The sequence below is a fragment of the Stomoxys calcitrans genome, chromosome 5 (genome assembly GCF_963082655.1).
Source record: "Stomoxys calcitrans chromosome 5, idStoCalc2.1, whole genome shotgun sequence".
NCBI lineage: Eukaryota > Metazoa > Arthropoda > Insecta > Diptera > Muscidae > Stomoxys > Stomoxys calcitrans.
The window spans coordinates 127,205,703-127,231,249 of NC_081556.1; the positions used below are offsets into that span (position 1 = coordinate 127,205,703).

Here is a 25,547-nt window from a genome sequence, read left to right on the forward strand (position 1 = left end):
CCGCAGAAGTGAAAATCGGGCGAATTGGGAGCTATATATAAATTTAGACCGATTTCTATGAAATTCACCAGCAATGTCGAAAGTCATAAGAAAATCCTTCCTACTAAATTGTGAGAGAATCGGTTAACAAATGAGCACTTTATTGCAATGTTTCTCGAAATCGGACGAACATACATATGGGAGCTATATCTAAATCTGAACAGATTTCAAGCAAACTTCAAAGTTATTGTAAAAGCCGTCCCAGAAAGTGTTGTACAAGGTTTTGTGACGATTGGTCAATAAATGCGCTTGCAGCGGCTCTGGGAGTGAAAATCGGGCGATATATTTATATATATGAGAGCTATATGTAAATCTGGACCAATTTCTATGAAATTCGCCATTAATGTCCAGAGTCATAAGAAAATCCTTCCTGCCAAATTTCGAGAGAATAGGTTGACATTTTATTGCATTATTACTGCAAATCGGGAGCAAATCGGATATATGGGAGCTATATCTAAATCTGAACCGATTTTTTCCAATTTCAATAGGATTCGACTCTGGGCCGAAAAACATGCCTGTACCAAATTAGAAGACGATCGGATGAAAATTGCTTCCTGTACTTTATACACAAATTAACATGGACAGACGGACGGACAGACAGACGGACATAGCTAAATCGAATCAGAAAGTGATTCTGAGCCGATCGGTATACTTATCAATGGGTCTATCTCTCTTCTTTTTTGGGTTTTGCAAACAAATGCCTTAAGTTATAATACCCTGTACCACAGTAGTGGTGTAGGATATAAAAATTATAAACCTTATTACAATAACTCCTTGCAGACCAACCTAAATAATCTGGAAAAAAATCAGAAAAATCGGTTCAGCTATCTTCGAGTCTAAACGTAACAAACAAACAGATAGAAAAACAGACTGATAGACAGACAAACAAGCATATTATAAACAAGATTGTGACTTTAGATTTTCCCAGAAAATTTTAACTTTTTTTTTGTTAGGAATATTTCATCGAAATTTATTTAAGAACAAAAATCCTGTGTTTTGATAACGTTTTACAAAGTTTACAAAAATTAATTTTTTTAATAAAATTTGTATTTTTTAAGTTTTTCTCGATTTTTTTAGAAACTTTTATCTATAATTGATTTTTAAGTGTGCTGTGCCTGTATTATTATAAAGCATACGAATCGGCTTGTGACTGACTTAAATCCAATAAACAGTTAGCTTAAGTACTTTGTTCTTTTTGGTGCATTCTTATTTATGTCAATTTCAATATCGAAACAAAATCTTTTAACTACCACTAACTAATCTCAGTAATTATGCAACATTAGCAAATGTTCAATGTTTGTTATTATAAAAAAATAACCGTTTTTTTTTTCTTCATAAAAAAAACACTTTTTGCTTTTTAGGTTAAAAACTAATTATATTCATACACAATTCATATTTGAACCTAAACGAGCCATTGCTAGAAGGAAAACATGTTTCAGTTTCGATTTCGCAGCCATTGAGATTAATTTACATACGTTTTGGAATCAAAAAAAATAATAAATTTTACCAGTTTTGTCAATCTAAAGACAGAACTTGTTCTTCTACAAAGGTTTGCTGCTGTTGCGGCTGCTACTCCCAACAAAATAATTTGAAATTATACAACAAGACATTTGAAAGAGCATAGATGTATAGAAAGATAGAAACCAAAAAAAAAAGAAACGATATACATAAAAATTGTTAATAAAACAAGTATTTAAATATTCATTAAGTGAAATTTGTTTAAGAACCATGGGTAAATATCAAATTTTTGCCTGGAGGGGGAAGAAACGAAAGTAAAAGTTTTAGAAGTATTGGAAGTATTACCAAATGCTACCAGCAGATAAAGACAGCAGGAATCTGGTTTTGGCAATTTGAAATAAGAAGAAGAAGAAGACACATGTAGTCATCTTGAGATGCGCGTATCCAAGTTGCGAAAAATCAACAGAATTAGTAGCTCCTTTTAGGTCGAACGGAAAGCAACGGAGAAATAACAAGAATTTTGAAATTGCAGCGTATGACTTAAAAAGGAACTCCAATCAAAAAAAAAAAAATTAAAAATAATAAAAAATATAAATGTATATTAATTAAGACATTGCAAATATAATATTTTGGTGGAAAAAAGGTGGGTGCAATTCAGTTGTTATGTATGGACTGTTAAAATTTATAAAAAAAAAATGATTAAAAAACACACAAAATGAATACTGTGTAAAAGGACTTAAAAATTAAAAGATGACTCTAATCAAGAAATATTAATGAAAGTGCAAAAAAAAACAAAGAAAAAACGAAACATTGTCAAACGAAAAATAAAAAAGAACGTAAAAAATTAAACAAAAATTAAAAAAAAAAAACAAAAAAAAAAATTTTTTTTTTCAAAAAAAAAACCTTTTTAATCAAACTGTTTTATTGTTTTTTGTTATTATATTTTTTTCTTAATATTTTTGTAAAAAAAAGAAAAAATATTGGGTTGCCCAAAAAGTAATTGCGGATTTTTCATATAGTCGGCGTTGACAAATTTTTTCAACGGCTTGTGACTCTGTAATTGCATTCTTTCTTCTGTCAGTTATCAGCTGTTACTTTTAGCTTGCTTTAGAAAAAAAGTGTAAAAAAAGTATATTTGATTAAAGCTCATTCTAAGTTTTATTAAAAATGCACTTACTTTCTTTTAAAAAATCCGCAATTACATTTTGGGCAACCCAATTAATAAAACACATAAAAAAATAACAAAATTTAACAAAAAATTAAAAAAAAAAAAATAAAATTAGAAAATAAATCTCTGAAAAAAATTTTGAAAGATGCCCACAAAAAAATTCATCAGTAAATTTAATTACGAAAAAACAAACTTAAAATGGATCAATCATGCTACAACACTATAATAAAGACTATAAAGTGAAAAAATTGAAAGAAAAAAAGTCTATTAAAGTTTATAAGCTCTCGCGGCAAAGCTCTGGATATCATTAATGCGAGAAAGATATCTTTACAACTTTTTCATCAGCAAACATAATTTTGAATCGTATTTGAAACTTAGCAGTGTTTTCTAAAGCGAGTAGTGACCAACAAATTTAATAACGCCAATTTACTTGCATTGAAGCCCAATATAGCACAATGCTAAAAAAAATCTCCAAACCGGTTTAAATAAAATGGACGAATGGATCTAATCTGGTTCAATAAAATTGTCCTAGTCAATAAGACCATGTTTTAAAGAAAAGCTAACTCGTTAAGATTCGGAAATTTTATAACAAGTAAAAGCGTGCTAAGATCGGCCGGGCAACATCTTGGGAACCCACCACCATGGATTTTACTAAAATATGGGAGCTATATCTAGTTATAGACCGAATTGGACCGTACTTGGCGCAGTTGTTGAGAGTCATAACAGAACACTATATGCAAAATTTCAGCCAAATCGGATAAAAATTGCGGCTTGTAAGGGCTCAAAAAGTCAAATGAGGAGATCGGTTTATATGGGAGTCATATCATGTTCTTGACTGATTTGAACCGTACTTGGCACACTTGTTGAAAGTCATAACAGAATACCGCATGCGTTGGGAGTCATTACAGAACACCATGTACAAAATTTGAGCCAAATAGGTTGAAAATTGCCTCTTCCAGGGGCTCAGGAAGTCAAATCGGGAGATCGGTTTATATGGCAGCTACAGGTTATTGGCCGATTTGGACCGTACTTAGCACAGTTTTTCGAAGTCGTAACAGATTGCCGCATGCAAAATTTCAGCCAAATCGGATAAAAATCGCGGCTTGTAAAGGCTCAAGAAGTCAAATCGGGAGATCGGTTTATATGGTAGCTATATCAAGTTCTTGACGGATTTGAACCGAACTTGGCACCGTTGTTGGGAGTCATATTAGAACAACATGTACGAAATTTGAGCCAAATTGGTTGAAAATTGCGGCTTCCAGGGGCTCAACAAGTCAAATCGGGAGAACGGTTTACATGGGAGCTATACCTTGTTCTTAGCCGATTTAGACCATACTTAGCACCGTTGTTGGAAGTCATAACGGAACACTATGTGCAAAATATCGGCCAAATCAGACAAAAAATTGCAGCTTCCAGGGGCTTAGGAAGTCAATTCGGGAGATCGGTTTATATGGTAGCTATATCAGATTCTTGACCGATTTGTATCATACTTGTTAAAAGCCATAACAGAATACCGCATGCAAAATTTCAGCCAAATCGGACAAAAATTGTGACGTGTCCATGGGCTCAAGAAGTTAAATCGGGAGAAACCGTTCTCCCGATTTAACTTCTTGATATGGGAGCTATATGTAAATCTGACCGATATGGCCCATTTGCAATCCTCAACGACCTACATTAATATAAGTATCTGTGCAACATTTCAAGCGGTGATTTAAGTGAAACTAAGTTTATTTATAATAACTCAAAAACAGATATTTGGTACACTTATCTAGAGGCCGCCGCTCCTCCAAAGCCCGCCAAATGGAGATATAAACCAATAATGACAATATGGGGCTCAAATGAAAGGTATTTCAGACTAAAGCACGAATCTGATATATTGGGGTCCGCCTTACCCCCGAAAATACCCCCATACCAGACATATTTACCGACCATAGCAATAAAAGGCCCAAATGAAAGGAATTTGGGAGTAGAGCACCAACATGATATCCACATTGGAGTGAAATATCTGAAAGGTCGAACCAAAACCCCCAAACAGGACTTCTTTTTTCCTGACCGTGCCAGTACAGAGCTCAGATAAAATAAGAGAGTGAATGAAGGCGCAGCGGAGCGAGCCCTGTCCAGCTTGTTAACAAACACCTGGGGGGTCGCCCCACCCCAAAACCATATATATAGACCAATCACGACAATATCGGACTCAAATGATATATTCCAATTGTCGGACTGAGTGTTTGAGGGACCCCCAAAACGAACATATTTACCGACCATGACAATATGGGAATGAAAGGTATGAATGGAATGAAAGGGCCAAATCGGTCCAAACTAAAGAAGGGTGTCGAGTGGCTTAACGCAACTCACTGCTTCAAATTTCAGCAAAATCGCATAATAAAAATTTTGGTTTCATGGGCCTTAGATCTTAAATCGCCCGATCGGTCTATATGGGGGCTATATCAAAATATAGTCCGATATAGCCCATCTTCGAATTTAACCTATTTATGGACAAAAGAAGAATCTGTGCAAAGTTTCAGCTCAATATCTTTATTTTTAAAAACTGTAGCGTGATTTCAACAGACAGACGGACGGACATGGCTAGATCGTCTTAGATTTTTACGACGATCAAAAAAATATACACTTTATAGGGAAGAAGATGGATATTTCGATGTGTTGCAAACGGCATAAACAAATAAAGTTATAGATTTATAATATGGACAACGAACTCAGATTAACTGTTCGGGGGTCTTGGGTTCAAATCTCTTTAGAAAATAGACCGCCACTCTAAGCTAGCCTAACCTAACCTATTCCCCTTATTAATTCTGTCGACATTTGTACTTTGTGCAAATTTCTTTACGAAGTATTGTCGTTCAGCAACACGCCGTTTTGACTCATTAAAATAGAAGTGTACCCATTGCTCTTTAACTGATGGACCAATTTATATGTTTTGATGATTTCAAACAATAATTTAAGAATATTTCTGCCCCACCTCTCTCTATTCATTTATTTATAACATTCTGAACCAAGTGTCTATTAATAGACATAATTTTCAAAATTATGTACAAATCTGAAAACTTTAAATTGACAATGCTCCCGGATGCCATTCACTACCATAATATTCTGTGTCTGTGGTGCAGATAATTAATACTAATTGAGAAGTTCAAACCGAATTAGCAGCAATGAATGTCAAAAGAAAAACAGAAAAAAATTGCTAAAAGGTGTAACTCGAAATCTAAACATTTTATTGTTAAGAAAAAAAAAACAAAAACAAAAACACACTCAAACACAATACTAATTGACTTTGATGATTATGATTAACACAAGAGCAGCAAATACTGAAAGGCAGCGCTGTCTTAAAACAAAAGACTTAAGACACATGCGTTTAATAAATTGTTCAAGCTCGAAAATCAATTGAAGTTGATTAACGTAAAATGTTGCTATATATTGAAATGCATTAAATCAAGTTAAGTACTTCGATCCGGTATGATATAATTGGGAATTTGTTTCATTTTGTTAAGAATAGGTATTAAGGTTGTGTAGTTTAATTTAAAAAGCAATATTTTGTTCATTTGATATTTATAGAAAATTTTTCCAAATAAGATTTTTGTAAATATTTGTTTCTTAATGCTTATTTCTAATAATTTTAAACTTTTTATATAACTTAAAATGCATGTATCTTCTTAATATTTAGGAAAACGAGTTATTATATACAAAAAATAAAAAAAAATCCACTAAAATTGCTTTTAAAAATACATATAATAGGGCCATCCTGAACATTAGGAAAGCTAGCTTGGACTTTTTATTCCATTTACCTACCACAAAACTGCTATATCCCAATTTTTGTATTTTTTTGAATAATTGAACTTGAGTTTAATTGTTCATTCATTATTAATAAAAGGCCGAATAAAACTAATTGAATACTTTTTCTTTAATCAGAAGACTTATGTAATTTTATTCCGCTATATGATTTTAATTTAAACAAAAATTAACGGTCCTAGATTTTTGCATTTTTAAAATCCGTAAATTGTGCTAATGTACAAATCTGGTTAAGCCATTCTCCATTTTTCAAGTTGCCAAAATTAAATGTTTCTAAACACATATTTCTCAATTTTATTACTCAATGATATACATTTATCGCTTCTAAGTACTTTCACCAATTCCCTAACTCCTCATAGAGTAATAAAAAACAAATGCATTTTTTGAAACACATACATATAGATATGAGATATAACATCACCATAACCATTTACCTACCACAAAACTGCTATATCCCAATTTTTGTATTTTTTTGAATAATTGAACTAGAGTTTAATTGTTCATTCATTATTAATAAAAGGCCGAATAAAACTAATTGAATACTTTTTCTTTAATCAGAAGACTTATGTAATTTTATTCCGCTATATGATTTTAATTTAAACAAAAATTAACGGTCCTAGATTTTTGCATTTTTAAAATCCGTAAATTGTGCTAATGTACAAATCTGGTTTAGCCATTCTCCATTTTTCAAGTTGCCAAAATTAAATGTTTCTTAACACATATTTCTTAATTTTATTACTCAATGATATACATTTATCGCTTCTAAGTACTTTCACCAATTCCCTAACTCCTCATAGAGTAATAAAAAACAAATGCATTTTTTGAAACACATGCATATAGATATGAGATATAACATCACCATAACTGCTTCATTGTTGCCAAGATATAATCTTCTTCTTCTAAGTCAAAATACCTCAAGAAGCTTGTTTTTTAATTTTAACAACCGCCACACAATGATGATGACAATGGCAACAAATAAAAAAATCAAATAAATTTTAAATGCCATCGAAAAAACCCAAAAATAAAAGCAAATGCTATATAAACGTATTATTACTTTTTTTGTTTGGTTTTTATTTAAACAAAAATCAATGTCACATTAACCTGAGGTGCATACCAAATATGTACCGTATAACTGAATAATTTGAGTGATGGACAGACACAGGCGAATGTTCAAACGAACTTGTTTGCAGCCGAAGCAGCAAAAGCAGTAGATGTTACTTAGATGAGCAATATAAGAGCCATCAATGCTTTTTGATTTCTTTTTTTTTTGTAGAAAAACAAATAAAAATGAATGTCAAACAGTGTATAGTGATAAAGGTGAACAAAAATAGCAAAACTATGTTTATTCTGTTCGAATTAGACTTTAACATTTTTTCTCCTAGATGAATTATACGATTTTATAAGATAACAAAAGACTTAAGACACAAACGTGCATAGAGATTTCAATTAGAGGAAAGCACCAGGCATATATTCTAACTTGTTTTATTCTCTTTTCGCTTATATTTTACCAGCTGGGCCGGTGTGCTTCAACCTTGTTTTGACATGGTCCAAATTTTGAAAGAATTCATATTCGTTTTTTTTAAGTCTTAAGTACCTTTCTCTCATTAGAACCCCATATTGTCCCGTTTGGAATATATGGCCATTTGGAGCATAATTTTGGGGTTGGGGGACCCCCCTTACTGTCCCGATCGGCCTATATGTCTGTTTGCGGGGTTGGCTTTTGTGGTGGACGGGGCCCCTAGGCCTTGAATTCAATTTTTGTTTAAGTTTTGTATTTTACCTCCAATTACCTTTCATTTGATACCCATATTGCCCCAAATGGTGAGCTTATCAGTTTTGCCGATTTTTTGAGGGTAGGCGGGCCCCCAGCACTTCAAATCTAATGATCAAATTTTTATATCAAATTCGTATTCTACTCTTAAATAACTTTCTTATGATACCCAGATTGTCCCAATTGGTAAACATGTCCGAGCGGAAGGGTTTTGGGGTAGGGCGTCCGCCCAAGTTATTTAGAACAAAGTTTTACACCAATTTTATGTTTTTTGGTAACCATAAGAGGGCATACAAAATTTTGCTTAAATCGATGCACCCAACTCCAAAATCTGGGGTTTTTGATAAATGGGGTAAGGAGGAGGATCTGGTCCCCCTTCCAATCTAACAAAATGAATTTCCCGGAGGCCAAACTATAAATTCTGGAAAATTTTCATTTAAATCGGTGTAACCTTTTTTTTGAGTCTAATACGGAACAAACAAAGCGCCACACTTTCATTTCTACATCCTCCACCATAGAATGGGGGTATACTACAAAGGCGTCCCCCAGGTTATTTGGCCCCAAAGTTTTACACCAATTTTATGCATACAAAATTTTGCTTTAAACGATGCACTCAACTCCGAGGTCTGGTGTTTTTAATAAATAGGGTAAGGGGAGGGTTCGGCCCCCCCTTCGAATATCACAAAATGAAGTACCCGGAGGCCAAACAATACCTTCTGTAAAAATTTCATTTAAATCGGTTCAGCCTTTTTTGAGTCTATGCGGAACAAACTAACAAAGCGTACAACTCCACCATAAGATGGAGGTATATTAATTTCGTTATTCCGTTTGTCTCTAATAGCATGACAAGTTTTATCCATTATTCTTTGTTTGCCTATCAAGAGATATCGGGCAAAGAACTTGACAAATCCGATCCATGGTGGAGGGTATATACGATTCGGCTCGGCCGAACTTAACACGCTTTTACTAGCTATGTAACAGAGTAGCCATAAGTTAAGGCCAATATTATATATGAAATTCTTGGATATGGTTTACTTATATAGCAGAGAAATAGATTCGTTGGATTTGAATTACGAATGCTGGCGTCATTCGCTCTAGGTGCAAAAGGAAAATCCTTAATTTTGATTTAAAACTTGAAAAGGGCAATATAAAAGTTTCTCCGATGTTCTTTAATTAGATGTTCGTGGAGATATTTTTATTTTGCCTCAAAAGATCAATGATTCGATTTATTTTTTAAATTGGCCAAATAAAATACCTTTGATGATCATGAAAAAAAATGATTTGTTGTAAATTTTTAAGGCTTGAACGTGCTGATGCAATTCAATAACATCAAAATGATAATTTGAAAATTCTGTTATAGCCTTTTCATTGCCTTATAGAAAGCACGGGCGAATGAATATAAAACAGTAACTGCTTTACAAAAGGCTATTGTAGAAATTAAAACAAATTTAAGGCTTTTATTTCGGCGGGGATGAATTTTGGATACCAACAGCTTACAAAAATATATCAACCGCAATTCGTCAAAATCCGGTGAAAATTGACCGTTTTCGAACTCGTAACAACTTTATCGACATAAGGTGCGATATGAACCAAACTCGGCACGGATGTCCAAGGGCCTAACATTCGGGTAATTAATACGCATTTTATGGATTCAAGAACCAAGATCGAGATATCGGTCTATGTGACAGCTATATTCTAAAAATGAAAAATCGGAGCCATATTGAACACGAATATCCAAGAGCCTAACACACCTCATTGTGTTAAATTTTGATGAAATAAAAAAATAAATATGCCTTTTATAGATCCAAGACTTTAAATCGGGATATCGGTATATATGGCAGCTATATCCAAATACAGAACGATCCTGACCAGATTGGGCACGAAGCACACTGTGCCAAGTTCCACCAAATTGGGGTAATAAAAGGGCCTTTTTGGGGTAATAAAAGGGGCTTTTAAAAAAAAGTTGCAAAGTTCTTGGGTGCGCATCTTCATGAATTTCGCTTAAAATTTACCCTTATTAATACTTGGAGCAGATATTTAGAAGTCACAACAGAAGTTTTTGTGCCCAATTTTAGCCAAATTATCGGTTAAAATCGGTTTATTTAGGACCTACATCAGTTTATAGACCGATTCAGATCACACCTGGTACGAATGTTAGAAGTCATAATGGATGTCTTTGTACCATATTTCGGCTCAAGAAGTAAAATCATGTGATGGGTTTTTATGGGAGCTTTATAAGTTTTTAGATCGATTCAGATCATAGTTGCCCCATATATGGTGAAAGTCCCCATATCATTGAATTTGAATAGGACTGTACTCATTGATATGAGAGAAGAATCCCATGTTCCATAATATTGACGGGAAAAATGTAATGATCGGAAAAATAAGAGGCTTATGTAGGGTCTTATATAGAGTAAACACAAAATTTCAGAAAAATCAGAAACAAATTTTTCTATCATCATGGGCCCGACGAGTCCACATAGAAGAATCGGTTCATTTTTAAGCAATACCTAGAAAATGAGTTGATTTACAATTGCCACCAACAAACATCAATAAGAAGTACTTGTCCAAAAATCTCGAGCAAATAGCCTAATTCTTTTGAAAGTTAGCATGGTAGGCGGACGGACGGACAAATTGACAGGCAGAAATAAATTAAAGGTTAGTTTTATTCCTTGACACATCAGAGATAAGACATAGCTAGATTCATTTCAAATGTTTCTTTAAAAATATGAAGGAGTTGGTTCATAACTACCAAAGTCATTTAAAAATTAAACTGAAAATGTTTGGATCTCCTTAATTTTGAGAGAAAAGCGTCAATCCCTGAGAGAGCTCTATTAATTAACTTAAAATGCTTGTATCACCTCATTTTCGAATTGGGAAATAATTGCAAAAATAAAAATATAAATAAACTATTCGGTTGCTCAAAAAGTAATTGCGGATCTTTCATATAGTCGGCGTTGACAAATTTTTTCACAGCTTGTAACTCTGTAATTGAATTCTTTCTTCTGTCAGTTATCAGCTGTTACTTTTAGCTTGCTTTAGAAAAAAGGTGTAAAAAAAGTATATTTGATTAAAGTTCATTCTAAGTTTAATTAAAAATGCATTTACTTTCTTTTAAAAAATCCGCAATTACTTTTTGGGCAACCCAATATATAATACATAAAAAATAAATAAATACATACTATAAGTCACTTGCCACACTTTGTGATGCTAAGGGAACAAGCTTAATTCCTGAGAGAAATAAATATTTTAACTTAAAATGCTTGTATCACCTCATTTTTCATATTGGACAATAAAATCATAATAAAAAATATACATTCGTTTTTAAAAATATTTTTGAAAAAACAACAAATCACTGGTGACACTTTATGGTTATCTTTAGAACTTGCAATTTGTATACACATAAGTCAATATAGATTTTGCTGTACACAAACAACAAACTTTTTTTTGGTAGTTTACCAACAGAATTTCACAGATTTTTATTTAATATTTTTTTTCGAATTATCATTTCGCATTTATAAACCAAACATCATAATAATATGCACCCTAACACAAAAAAAATCAAAATAATTGCCAGCACGAGCAAGTTTTTTTGTTCACCTCACCTTTTTCAAGCTAAATTGTCTAGAGTAAATTTGTAAGACCTTAATAAATTAGCATAAATTAAAGCAAAAAATCATTGTAAACAAAATTTTCAAACCTAATTTTGAGAATGTAATTCCCAACCAGACAATTGTAACTTAAATTAATAGCTTCATTGCTTAAGCCGATTTTCCCATGTGAAGTGGTGGTCTAAAGACCATGGTACAACGCACTTATTTTCAATACCATCAAATGCAATGCAAACAAATAAATAAAAATCAAATAAAACTTACAGACAATCGTGATATGAATATGTCACATGTACAATGTCTAGCCATCATATGTCTGCTATTAAATGCACTTACATATGAGGAGGAAAAAACCATGGACAATTGAAATTCCATAGGAAATATGTGTCAAGAGTGAAAATGAATTCTAAACAAAATTCAAGCTAAAGTTAAAGCAAAGTCGTAAGCTTTGTAAAGCCATAATACTTTGCTTTAAAATGTCTGAAGTAAAAAAGCAATTTAAATGGCAATTCATGTCTACTTGTATTTTTTTCTAATCCTCGTTACACATGGTCATGTACGTTTCCAATTGATATCCAATGATTTTGTTGTTTTAATTTACAAAACTGATCTAAATCATGTAAGAATTAAAGCCATGTCTTGGGCATTGATTTTATTTAAATGATCATAGCCATTCATCAATGACAAGAATTTGAAACAAAAAAAATTTCTATCTGATACCACAGAAGTCAGAAAAACGTGATGAAATGTCAGGCGTTTCTAATGAAAACAGAAAAAACAAACTAAAAAAGATATAACTTTCTTTTTTCAAGGGGTAATATAATATCCCATTCTATAAGTGTTTCCTAATGGCCACTTCAAAATTTCCATTTCTTTAGAAAACTACTGTTTCAAATTAAGTTCATTACAGTTAATAATTTATTTTTCTGAGTTTGGGCAAGCTTTGCCTTATATATGCAGATTGATATAAAAACTCAATTAGCAACAAGAATTAATAAGAACTTTATTAATTAGAAAAACCCCGTAGCGTATATATGAGTGGGTGGTGCTTTTACATTTACCTACATTGGTACAATACGAGTATGTCCGGTGGTGCTGCTTTGACACAGAATTCTCCCCATCATTTTTAGACAATCCGAAAAGTGGTTTTATGCCCCGCAACCATAAATGTCAATAAAACTGTGTGTCGCATACACTGCCATTTGCCACTTTTGGGGATAATGAACTCATTTCTTGAAGCGTTTTTGGGGATTTTTTTGTTTTTGGATGAAATAATACATTTAAATCTAACAAAAAATAACAAATTAGAAAAAATGTGGTTTCCTAACGTTTTAGTGTGACTCATGGTGAGATATTTTAGGCATGGAAATTAACAAACAACAGTATAACAAACCACAGAATAAATAAGAGAAAAAACTTGCTTAGAAGAATTTGTTCATTTTCTATGACTTTCGACATTCTATTTTCTATGTATATGAAATTTTGACGAAATTTTCATTAAAAAATGAAGTTTTTCCAAAGTTTTTGGTGTAAAACTGGTCTATTATAGAACTAATTAGGAATGTAATTAAAATTATATATTTTTTTTACAAAATTTTCAATGAAACTCCAAATTTAAGAAACATTTTTTTGAAAAACCAATTTAGGCATCCAATTAACCGCAAAACGTGAAAACCAATTTTGGTAAACTTTTCCAAACTTATTTGAAATTATTATAAGGGCGAAAACGAACACTATAGTCTGCCCTATGCATTTTGCACACCACATTTTGCCTAAACTTTATAAGGTTTTTTTGTTTTTCTTTTTTATTGACGTTGTAAGTCGATTTAGCCATATCCATCCGTCCGTCTGTTTGTCCGCCAAAAGCACGCTAACTTTCAAAGGAGTAAAGCTAGGCGCTTGAAATTTGCAAAAATACTTCTTATTAGTGCAGGTCGGTTGGGATTACAAATGGGCCAAATCGGTCCATGTTATGGAAACCGATCTACGATCTCGACTTCTTGAGCAGAGGTGTTTTGTTATAAATTCCAACAACTCAGGTTAATAATCTGTAATAGCTCCTATATAAACCAATCTCCCGATTCTTATCCGATTTGGCTGTAATTTTTCTCACTGACTTCCACAATGGTCTCCAAATCCAAACCAGGTATGACCTAAATCGGTCCATAACCTGATATTGCTTTTAGAGCATGGCAAATTTTATCCATTATCCTTTGTTTGTCTATAAGAGATACCGGGCAAAGAACTTGTCAAATGCGATCCATGGTGGTGGGTATATAAGATTCGGCCCGGCCGAACTTAGCACGCTTTTACTTGTTCTTTTTTTTTAATTTAACAAAATTATGACAAACACACAATTTTGACAACGTATGGATAAAATTTGGCAAAATTTTTTATATAAAAACCTTGCCAAAAAAAGGAAAAGTTAAAAAAAAATTCTGTGAATACAAAAATTTGAAAAATATTCTATGAAAAAAAAAATTTAATTTTTCTATGAAAATAAAATTTGAAAAAAAGATTGTAATTTTGACAATTTTTTTTTAAAGAAAGCATTTCAAACTTTTCTATAAAAAAAAGTTTTGAGAAAATTTAAAAGGAAATAAAATTTTGACTAAATTTTCTATGAAAATAAAATTTTGACAACATTTTCTATGAAAATAAAATTTTGACAAAATTTTCTATGAAAATAAAATTTTGACAACATTTTCTATGAAAATAAAATTTTGACAACATTTTCTATGAAAATAAAATTTTGACAAAATTTTCTATGAAAATAAAATTTGGACAAACATTTCTATTAAAATAAAATTTTGACAAAATTTTCTATGAAAATAAAATTTTGACAAAATTTTCTATGAAAACAAAATTTTGACAAAATTTTCTATGAAAATAAAATTTTGACAAAATTTTCTGTCAAGATAAAATTTTGACAAACATTTCTATGAAAATCAAATTTTGACAAAATGTTCCATGAAAATAAATTTTCTATGAAAATAAAATTTTGACACAACATTTTTATGAAAAAATAAATGCAAAATGCATTAGGTAGACTACAGTGTTAAAAATTAAAAATAAAATGTTGACAAAATTTTCTATGAACAATAAATGCAAAATACATTAGATAGACTACAGTGTTCGCGATTTCGGCCTTACCTAGAGGCTCATCAGACTGTTTTGTTGGGGGCTGTAGGTTTTTCGTAAAATTTTTTTGGTGAAATTTTGACAGAACTTCTTAAAAATAAGCATTTCATAGCTTTCTTTAAAAAACAGTATTGAGAAAATTTTCTATGAAAATAAAATTTTGACCAAATTTTCTATGATATTAAAATTTTGACAAAATTTTCTATGAAAATAAAATTTTGACAAAATTTTCTATGAAAATAAAATTTTGACAAAATTTTCTATGAAAATAAAATTTTGACAAAATGTTCTATGAAAATAGAACTTTCTATGAAAATAAAATTTTGACACAACATTTTTATGAAAAAAAATGCAAAATGCATTAGGTATGAAAATAAAATTTTGACAAAATTTTCTACGAAAATAAAATTTTGACAAAATTTTCTATGAAAATAAAATTTTGACAAAATTTTCTATGAAAATAAATTTTGACAAAATTTTCTATGAAAATAAAATTTTGACAAAATTTTCTATGAAAATAAAATTTTGACAAAATTTTCTATGAAAATAAAATTTTGACAAACATTTCTATGAAAATCAAATTTTGACAAAATGTTCTATGAAAATTAAATGCAAAATGCATTAGGTAGACTACATTGTTCGGGATTTCGGCCTTACCAAGGGGCTCATCAGACTGTTTTGTTGGAGGCTGTAAGTTTGTGGTACCGTTTTATTTTAAGTTTTTTGTCGAGTTTATGGACAATTGTGTCCAAATATGATAATTTATTATATTCCTCCTTTTCGGAAGTGAAATGTATATGCCTATCAAACGAATTTAGTGCACCTAGAGTATTCTGGATCTGCGTCTTTTTCAAAATACAGAGAATATCATCTAAATATTCGGTGAATACTTAGGACTCGATTGTCGGTTTTTAGATTACAAAAGTTAATAATTTTTCCCTAAAAATGTCAGCAATAATTGGAGAGCCTATTTTCTGTAAGAATATAATTTTCAGTAAATTTGTGTCTTTTGTAAAGCCAAAGACCAAAGCCTCTAAAGGGAATTGAACCCACGGCCCCGCTTTGGTAATCCATGCTTGGTACAAACTTTTGTAGCGAGGCGCTTTAAAATATAATATCTCAATAGACAACATTAAATGAGTCTGATTGCATAGTGCCCAACCTTACCAATTGCATATACAGAACATTTTTCTAAAAGACATTTGTATGACATTAATGTACTATGTCCTAAATAAACTGATTCTGTCTTAAATTAATTGTATAATTTTTCTTTTTTCTTTGTTGTCCCAATAGTACCAACCAGAGTGGCTAACCAGGAACAGATCAAAAAGTTATTCAACCCAAAAACAAGATCTTACGAATTGTATATTCATAGCAATAAATTTCAATAAATGGGTGTAACTTTTTGCTCAACAGATTACAATCACTCTCATTACGTGCTTGGCAAACCAAGAAACCCCTTGAGACGTACTACTTGGACAAATCGACAAATGACAATTGACATTTTCCACTAAGAGCGCAATCGACAATATGCAAAAGTGAATATTGAAAAGCCATAAGCAACATAAAAAATATGAATTTATGACTTTTTGTGGGTTTTTGTTTTAAACGTTGCATAAAGTGCATTTAAAATTTGGAAATGTTTTGTTTTGTGTTTTTTTTTTGGTTTTCCATTAACATAACCAAGAAGTAGTACAAAGAATTCAGTTGTGTATTTACATATTTATGATAGTCATAAATTCGTTATTCTACAGTAAATTTTGGTGATAAATTGACTACTACTGCCGTGCTTGCACTCGCTTATACCTGGGCGCTACTACAAACAGAACATGTATCTGAATGAAGTAACATGCCATGAATTATTAAGGAAATAAAAATTTAAAAAAATTACTACACACTTCTCTCCCTGGCAGCCTGCCTGCCTGCCTGTCTGTCGTTATCTTTAATTATTTAAGAATTATTTCTTCATACTTCCATGTCCAAAATGATTTGTCAAATCATTTGCCTTTTATCATATTGGCCTGTTGAACCAAGTTTATTTTCCTAGGGTTCTTTAGTTCTTTGTGCGTGCTTAAATTTACAACCATATCTCCCAGCTGGCTTTCTTAATGCCAAATTAATATTTTTGTTTTTTTTTAATAATGATTACCGCCATGTCAAAAACCTTCTCTAGAACTCTGTGGTGACGATCTTTGAGAAATTAAAACAAATTAAAAATTATTTTTAACTAATTTGCGCTTATTTTTCCTTCTTTTCTTTTTAGATTCGCCAAAAAATCTTGCCAATAGAGTTAAAATCTAACACTCTTCTCTCATTCCACCTACCTACCTACCTACTTACACACAAAAATGATTTCACGTCGCAAGATTATTTCACGTTCTTTGGATAATTTGGATGCCATAGGTCCAAATGCGGAAGAAGAGGAGGACGTTTGGTATGACAAAGAGAAACTGTTTAGGGTAAGTAAAAATGGGAACCCACCACCATGGATTCCGCTAAAATATGGGAGCTATATCTGGTTATAGAGCGATTAAGACCATACTTGGCGCAGTTGTTGCGAGTCATAACAGAACACTATATGCAAAATTTCAGCCAAATCGAAAAAATCGCGGCTTGTAGGGGCTCAAGAAGTCAAATCGGGAGATTGGTTTATATGCGAGCTATATCATGTTCTTCGCCGATTGGAACCGTACTTGGCACAGTTGTTGGGAGTCATAACAGAACACCATGTACAAAATTTCAGCCAAATCGGATAAAAATTGCGGCTTCCAGGGGCTCAAGAAGTGAAATCGGGAGTTCGGTTTATATGGGAGCTATATCAGGTTATAGACCGATTTGGACCATACTTGGCTCCATTGTTGGGAATCATAACAAAACAGCATGTACACAATTTTAACTAAATCGGATAACAATTGAGACTTCCATGGACTCAAGAAGTCAAATCGGGGGATCGGTTATATGAGAGGTTCTTGGCCAATTGGAAACGTCCTTGGCAGTTGTTGGGTATCATAAAATAAAACCATGTACAAAATTTCAGCCAAATCGGATAAAAATTGCGGCTTCCAGGGGCTCAAGAAGTGAAATCGGGAGTTCGGTTTATATGGGAGCTATATCAGGTTATAGACCGATTTGGACCGTACTTGGCTCCATTGTTGGGAATCATAACAGAATATACAAAATTTCAGCTAAATCGGATGACAATTGAGACTTCCATGGGCTCAAGAAGTCAAATGGGGAGATCGGTTTATATGGGAGCTATATCATGTTCTTGGCCAATTGGAACCGTCCTTGGCACAGTTGTTGAGAATCATAACAGAATACTATGTACGAAATTTCAGCTAAATCGGATTAAAATTGATGCTTCTAAGGGCTCATGAAGTGAAATCGGGAGATCGGTTTATATGGAAGCTATATCCAAATCTGAACCGATATGGCCCATAAATACTGAGTGCCTATGATGCTCATTATGACAAGGCAAGTCATGTTCCCGGGGCGATCGGGTTTTTGGACCGGAACGATCTTGCTCACCTATAGGAACTAGAAGAGGATCACCACCTCCACATATAGACATGTGGCTACAAAAACAACAAGCCTGCTATCGTATCTGCACCTAAGTGCCGGAGTCTGATAGCTGCGAAAGCCAGGGATTGACATTCACATGCTGTCAGTTGGTGCACCTGTGCAGTATAAATGCGCTCACCGCACATTCCCTGCACGCACATGCTGTCACTTGGCGCACCTGTTCTGCATAAATGCGCCCGTTATCCTATGTGACCCATAATCATTCTGAAAGCCACACTGACCTCCTCCCTGCTTCCTCTGAATAGTAGACTCGTCTTCTCATGATCCGGATCTTTCCATAGATTTTTCGTCATCTTACCAACCGTTTTACTATTCCACCGCATTCGTTGCTCACGCCCTTAACTCAGGCTGCGTGGCCCCGAAAGTTTACTGATGACAATCCTGTGGCCCCTACGGCCAATTCGTATGCTCTCTGGTTTCCCCTTACCGAGCTATATAGCCTGGAACCCAAATGAGGGGGATCGTACCATTCTCGAAGGAGTTAATCTTCTTCTTACACTCCGAGACTTTTCGTGACCTTAACATCCTGATTGTTATAGCCCTGCTTACCAGTTAACTGTCCTATGGATGGTCCTATGGACCGGAACTAGCTTGACGATGATCGCTACCTCCATATGCAAATAAGGGTACAACAACAACATGCTCACAATTGACGTCCCCGCGTTAACACTATACCACCTCACGCATTCCTTAATCGCCCAGATCTCCGCCTGAATCCTGCATGCGGAGATCTGAGTGACCAACCTGGTCAAGCAATCGAAAACAGATGGCTCCTCAATACTATGACCTGCTCCTATCCTCTATCCATTATTCCATAGCCTTAAGTCTCATAGCAGCAGTAGTTGCCTCATACTTAATCTGTATGTCTATGGGCCAAATATCTATAAAGGTCTTCAGAGTCCTAGTAGGTGTGCTTCTCATTCCCCCGCCTATGCCAAGATAACATGTTCTCTGAAACTGTTGTAATGCCTTATGCACATTTTCCACTGTAGCGGTCTACCAAACCACTGGCGCGTAATGTTGAGCCATTGGTCTATCCTTGAATTCAGATCCCATTTCGTGCCTACGAACTGTCTACATTGTGTCCAACATCTTTGAACCTTCTCAGTACGCTCCTGGTTGTGGCACTTCCAGGTTAATTGGCTATCCAAGGTCACTCCCAAGTATTTGACCTTTGTCAGATATTGAGATCATTCTGTAGAGGAAACTTGGCGCCACAAATTGGCTTGCCTTCGTCTTTCTAGTGAGCAGGCCGTTTGAAACTTTGAGCTCCTATTTGTGTAGTGTTCATCGCTATCATGAGAAGCTCAGGTGAAAGATACCGGTGGAGTCCACAAGTTGCGGATAGCGTGATGCTCCGTAGATCCAATTGTTACTGCAGTCGGGGAAAATCAGCGGTATCAAGTGGAGAGTCTCAGTGAGAGGCAGGGCGGAACCGGCAAACATTTGCAAATTTTCCCATGAGGAACAGGAGCAAACTTCTCACATACCTTTTTCTGATGTTCTCGCCAGGATATGAGCCCAGGCGTTCAACGTCACAGGGGGACATGTTAACCTCTACGTTACGGGAGGAACTGCCGCAGATCTCTCAACGAGATGGTTGAACAAAATTCACCTGTTCTGGGTGCCGGGCCACAGAGATATCCCAGAGACTTGTAAAGCGGACGAGCTTGCGAGATTAGGAACTACCCTACACATTCCAGGGTTACCGGAATCTGTGGGTATGTCTCTAGCGACATGTAAGCTAAGTTTTCAGGACCAGGCCCGAAGGACAACAAATGATAGAAGGTCACAAAGAGGGTGCTGTGAGCATTCCAAAACTATGTGGCCTAATCTAGACTTGAAGAGGTTTACTGATGATGTGGACATTCACAAGTTATTGTGAATGTTCACATTTTCGTTCTGTGGTATTACAATGGACGAAAAGGTCTAAGTGAGTCTGACGGCAGACTGCCACTTAAACCTAACCTAACCTGAGGGCGGCACCGGCTCTTATTTTAATACTGAAGGCCTGTTATACTCGACCAATAAACAATGGCCATAATGTTCCCGCCGCGATCGGTCCTATGAAGCGGAACGATTTTGCTCACCTATTGGAGCTTCAAAAGGATCGCTTCCCCAGATGCAAATATATAACAACAGGTGGTTCTTACATTTAGAAAATAAAAAGGATGTGAACAAGTTTACCTTTAAACTAAGGCATCATAAAAAATTACCTTTTGAATTCATGCTAATTTTAAGTTTTGTACTCACCTCCATAATAATCCGCTTTCTGTTCTCTTTCAGGATCACATAAATGAGGTTTTAAGCAAATGGGAACAAATCGATGACGAGATATGGGCTAAAATTATTGTTTTCGAAAAGAACCGCAGAGTAGCCAAGGCCTATGCTAGATCCTCGGTGATATCCATAAATGGTTCTAAGCAAGGCTTTGATGGTGTCAGGTAATGTGGAAAGCTTGCTTTGTCTTTTGAAGAACACACTTAAAACTTTTTTCTCTATTACACTTTTCTTTTAGAATTGGTTTAAATGGTTTTGAGAATCCAATGCGCGATTCCGAAATAAAGGTGATTAAAAAATCCATAGGCGATGGTTTTAAAATTAAAATGGACGAAATTGGCAATGTGTTTATAAAACGCTACGGCAAGAGTGGTGTATTTGTGCACAATACCAGTCAAACAAATGAGGAGACGGTAATTGGAGCAGATATTTTGCAAATGTCCAATATGGCATTGACAGCAAGCACTTCAGCAAAGGTAGGCAATAAAGTTGTTCACTAACTTGGTGTCAGGCAATTTATTTTGATTTTTTGCTTCTTCATCAGCTTTTCGATATGCGTAAATTTACCACAAACATTAATCGGGAATTTGGCCGTTCGTATCCCGAAAATGCCCGCTTGGAACGCCAATGCCTCTCAGCCATATCACTGGTCAAATCCAATAATAATCTAATCAATTGCCCCTTGTGGATACTGGTCATAAATGTGGTAGCCATCGATATGCTTAAGAATCGTTTACAAACGATACCCAAATCCATAGATGCCATGACCACGCGCATTGGTAATGGTGGCGGTGCGGGCAGTGAGGATCCATATTCGACCATTGAAAGTCAAGTGGGCTTGATATATCCCACACCTGCGGCCTCGGATGATTCGAATACATCATCGAACTCATCAAGTAAGGGCAGACGCAGCCTGTACAATATTGGAAATTATTTGGATGATAGTCACTTTGTGCCAAAGGTAAGTCCCGAATCACCCATGACACTATAATTTACATTTGAACCACACGAAAAACACGTTAAATTGCAATTAAATCACTCTCGATTTCCCATACCGAAAGAAACGGATATAAACATTGGCAAATTGCAAAATGCAGAAAAAGCCTCCGATTCGCGAAAATAAATATTATAACTGTAATTCTGTTCCTTCCACAGTTGTATAATTAAGTAGTGAGAAACAGATCAGTCTTAGAAACCTTAAGGGGGTTACACAAAAAGGGTCCAAAAAACTCATTTCTCGAATCAAACTCGAATCGAATGTTATGACATGTTTACAATGGACTTTTTGTGATTGGAATTTAACTACAATAAATCCATAAACAAATCAAATACGTTTACATTGCGTTTTTGGTCATTTTAGTGACATGCACAGGCGTACATGCGTATATATGAATGTGCATATCATACACATTCGTACACAATTCTTGAAAACAGTTGCATATTTTGGTACTTTTATCGATCATATCGGTTTTATAGGGATTTAAAAATAAATCTAGCAAAAATCTAATTTATTTTTGTGTGGTTGCCAATAAACGTAGGATTTAGCAAAAATATCAAGGAAAAATCCGAATTTAATGGCTCGATCATTTGTTTTCCCTTTATAAAATCAGCTGACGAGAGCCTTAAACCCGGATTTAATGAGCAGTGTAAACGACGTTAAAAATCATAAAAGCGGATTTATTTACCAATGTAAAAGTATTTTAATATAAGTCTCCACGGACATGCAAAAACTTGAGCTTTTTACTTTTGTGTACCATTAGGTTGCCCAAAAAGTAATTGGATTTTTCATATAGTCGGCGTTGACAAATTTTTTCACAGCTTGTGACTCTGTAATTGCATTCTTTCTTCTGTCAGTTATCAGCTGTTACTTTTAGCTTGCTTTAGAAAAAAAGTGTAAAAAAGTATATTTGATTAAAGTTCATTCTAAGTTTTGTTAAAAATGCATTTACTTTCTTTTAAAAAACCCGCAATTACTTTTTGGGCAACCCAATAAAATACAATGAGCTTCACACAGGCTGAAACTTTGAGCTTCAACCTGTGTGGTGTTCTTCTTTATCACGTGAAGCTTAGCTGAGAGCTACCGGGAGCGTCCACAGGTCGGGGGAAAGTGGAATGCTGCATACTAAGTAGCTGAAACTTCAGTCACGGACAATAAGGGGTATCGAATAGAGAGTCTCAGTGAGAGGGCGGGTGGTACAAGCTCTTGCTTAAATACTGAGTGCCTATGATGCTCGATATGACAAGGCGAGATATTGGCACCTTTAACTAACCATTGGCCATCATGTTTCCGATCGGTCGCTTAGACCGGAACGAGTTTGCTCTCCTATGAGAGCTTGACGAGGACCTCCACCTCCACATGCAAATGTTGTTACAACAACAAGATAAAAAGGCTCTAAAGACAGGGTACAATTGCCTTGTTGATAAAATTCCAGTGAGAGTTGTAGTGGAATGTTAGCGTTATCATAACGATAACAGATAATAACAAATTCTCTGGTCCTTCGAGGAGAAGATCGTTTCCTATGGCCGGTTTCAAGGGACGTTAAAAAACTGTCTGGTTGGGCGAGGGTCAATTGGTTACAATTCGATATAAGGGAGTTGGGGTCTAAGACTTGGGGCAGTATCCTGGATGGTGGTTCGTTCGATTCTCACCTATGGATGTCTGGTATAAACTCAGGCTCTGGGCAGCTGTGCTCTCTGCAACATGATTAAGAATTTACAGGGGAGATGAGCTGAATGTCGTGCTCAATCTTATGGCTTTAGACCTTTATGGTGGGTGTATAGCAAGGAAGTCCGTCCTTGGACTAAGGGAGTCGGTACGCCTGGAATGATCTGGCGTGGTTTGCTGATTAATGCCTAACGTGCTTCCGATGCCGATCGTGCTTCTGATGCACTTAACCCTCCCCTGTACGAGCTTCGTCGTAGCGTGGACGCTCTCTACGCTTTTGAACGATAACCGCGCTTATCAATCCTGGGCTATTATGGGTTACAGGATGTGGCCGAGTGTTGCGAAACAAGAAATCACCTATCCTGGGGCCGAGGAATCATGACCTCGGGCTACTGATAGAAGTCCTGACTGGTCTTTGCAATATAAGGTCTTTGACTTCATGCTGGATAGAGGAGGAGACAGACATCTACGGTGACAAGGTGGAGTTTAAGAAGATCAATCACTTTTTGGATTCCCTTCAGGCGAAACAAGAAATCATCTATCCTGGGGCCGAGGAATCATGACCTCGGACTACTGCCAGTAGTCCTCACTTATCTTTGCATATAAGCTCTTTGACGACACGCTAGATAGAGGAGGAGACAGACTTCTACGGTGACGAGGTGAAGTTTAAGAAGATCAAACACTTTTTGGATTTCCTTATAAGTAGGTATAGCGCCTATATAAGCCAAGTCTCGATGTACCATCTTGAATCCTTAAACACCTCATTAGTTTTAATGTAGCGTATCAAAATCCTTCAAACACCCTACTAATAATGACACGATTTATATGGGTCTTTATCTATGTATGGACCTTACTGCGAAGATATTGCGGTTCCATATTTGCCTTCTGTTTTTTTTTTTGTTTTTATTTCTTTTTGATATTGATTTTTTTTCTTTTTATTTCTTTCTACTTTTAGCCCGATTATGAAATCTACAATCAATCAGTGCCAAGTCTAAACACTAAGGCAAACAAAAAATCATCGCCTCCTCCACAACAACGTAAAAAACAAGATGATCCTTATTACTGTGGTCTACTGGCACGTATACCCAATTTCATTAAGTCATCGAAAAACTCGAGCTCAAGCGGTAGCAGTAATAATACAAAATTAAGCAAAAAGGATGCTAAGATAGCACGCAAAATATCGGCTTCTCAACAGCAATTGATTCACATGCAACAATCGCAGCAGTCACATCCTTTACCGATTGCTACTTTCCATCAGATGTATAATCCCACACATTCATATTATCCATACAGACTCTATCCACAAAATCATCGTTTGTCGCAATCACAGTTGTCTTTATGGGATTCGCGTAGTTTAATTAGTGCGCATGGTAATTTGTATATCAATCATACGACCTAAAAGAAAAATAACTCAATGTTCTTGTTTTACAGAATAAGCTAAACATATGGGTCCTGCAAACAGCCTTAACCGATGATGGTGATGCAAGGAAGCAATATTAACTATTTATGTCTTTTGTTTTTTATAATTTTTAGTATTAGACATAATTTATATAGTGCCGTTATATTTTTCAAAATTTTTCATTTTTTCTTTTGAAAGTTGTCTACGCGTGTGCAGCTTACTTCCATGTGATTTTACACTTTGTTTATCTAAGTCGAGTTAAGAAGGGAAGCGTTGGTTATGCGCTTCAGTTTGAACTTAATTTAGTTTTTTTTTAATAAATTTGCATGCATATTTATTTCATATGTATGTGTGGGCTTATATGCTCTTGATTAACGAATAAATACTCGTCATTTTTTACTTAATAATGGACTATTAAGATTTGAAGATTACTTGAGCAAATTCGTTTTGCACAAATTTTCCCACATGATCTTCAAACATAAATGGCCCATAATAGATCTACATAGATAAGTCATGAAATAATATCTTATATTGCCATAGTTTTCTTAATCGTTTGTTAATTATTGCAAATTTAATATTTAAGACTGAATATGTCCTCTTTTATTTTAGTTATACACATATATAAAAGC

At 34.5% G+C, this 25,547-nt stretch overlaps 1 protein-coding gene across 2 annotated transcripts; it reads left to right on the forward strand.

Moving 5' to 3' along the window:
• Positions 1–2,120: 2,120 nt before the first annotated feature.
• Positions 2,121–25,547, forward strand: LOC106094315 (uncharacterized). Of its 2 annotated transcripts, none has more exons than XM_059368868.1 (7): positions 2,121–2,140; positions 17,256–17,451; positions 20,861–21,018; positions 21,093–21,330; positions 21,399–21,815; positions 24,475–24,889; positions 24,951–25,547. In XM_059368868.1, the coding sequence occupies exons 2-7, from the start codon at positions 17,341–17,343 to the stop codon at positions 24,953–24,955; spliced, it is 1,344 nt and encodes a 447-aa protein (XP_059224851.1). In that variant the 5' UTR covers positions 2,121–2,140; positions 17,256–17,340; the 3' UTR covers positions 24,956–25,547. The 2 variants fall into 2 exon arrangements, with proteins under 2 accessions (XP_059224851.1, XP_013116993.2); XM_013261539.2 differs by lacking the exon at positions 2,121–2,140 and adding an exon at positions 17,089–17,174.

Bases quoted from the DNA above. Each gene is read 5' to 3' on its own strand.
- LOC106094315 (XM_059368868.1), top strand. From the start codon at position 17,341: ATGATTTCACGTCGCAAGATTATTTCACGTTCTTTGGATAATTTGGAT. The intron at 17,452-20,860 runs GTAAGTAAAAAT...GTTCTCTTTCAG, and splicing joins ACAAAGAGAAACTGTTTAGG to GATCACATAAATGAGGTTTT. The intron at 21,816-24,474 runs GTAAGTCCCGAA...TTCTACTTTTAG, and splicing joins ATAGTCACTTTGTGCCAAAG to CCCGATTATGAAATCTACAA.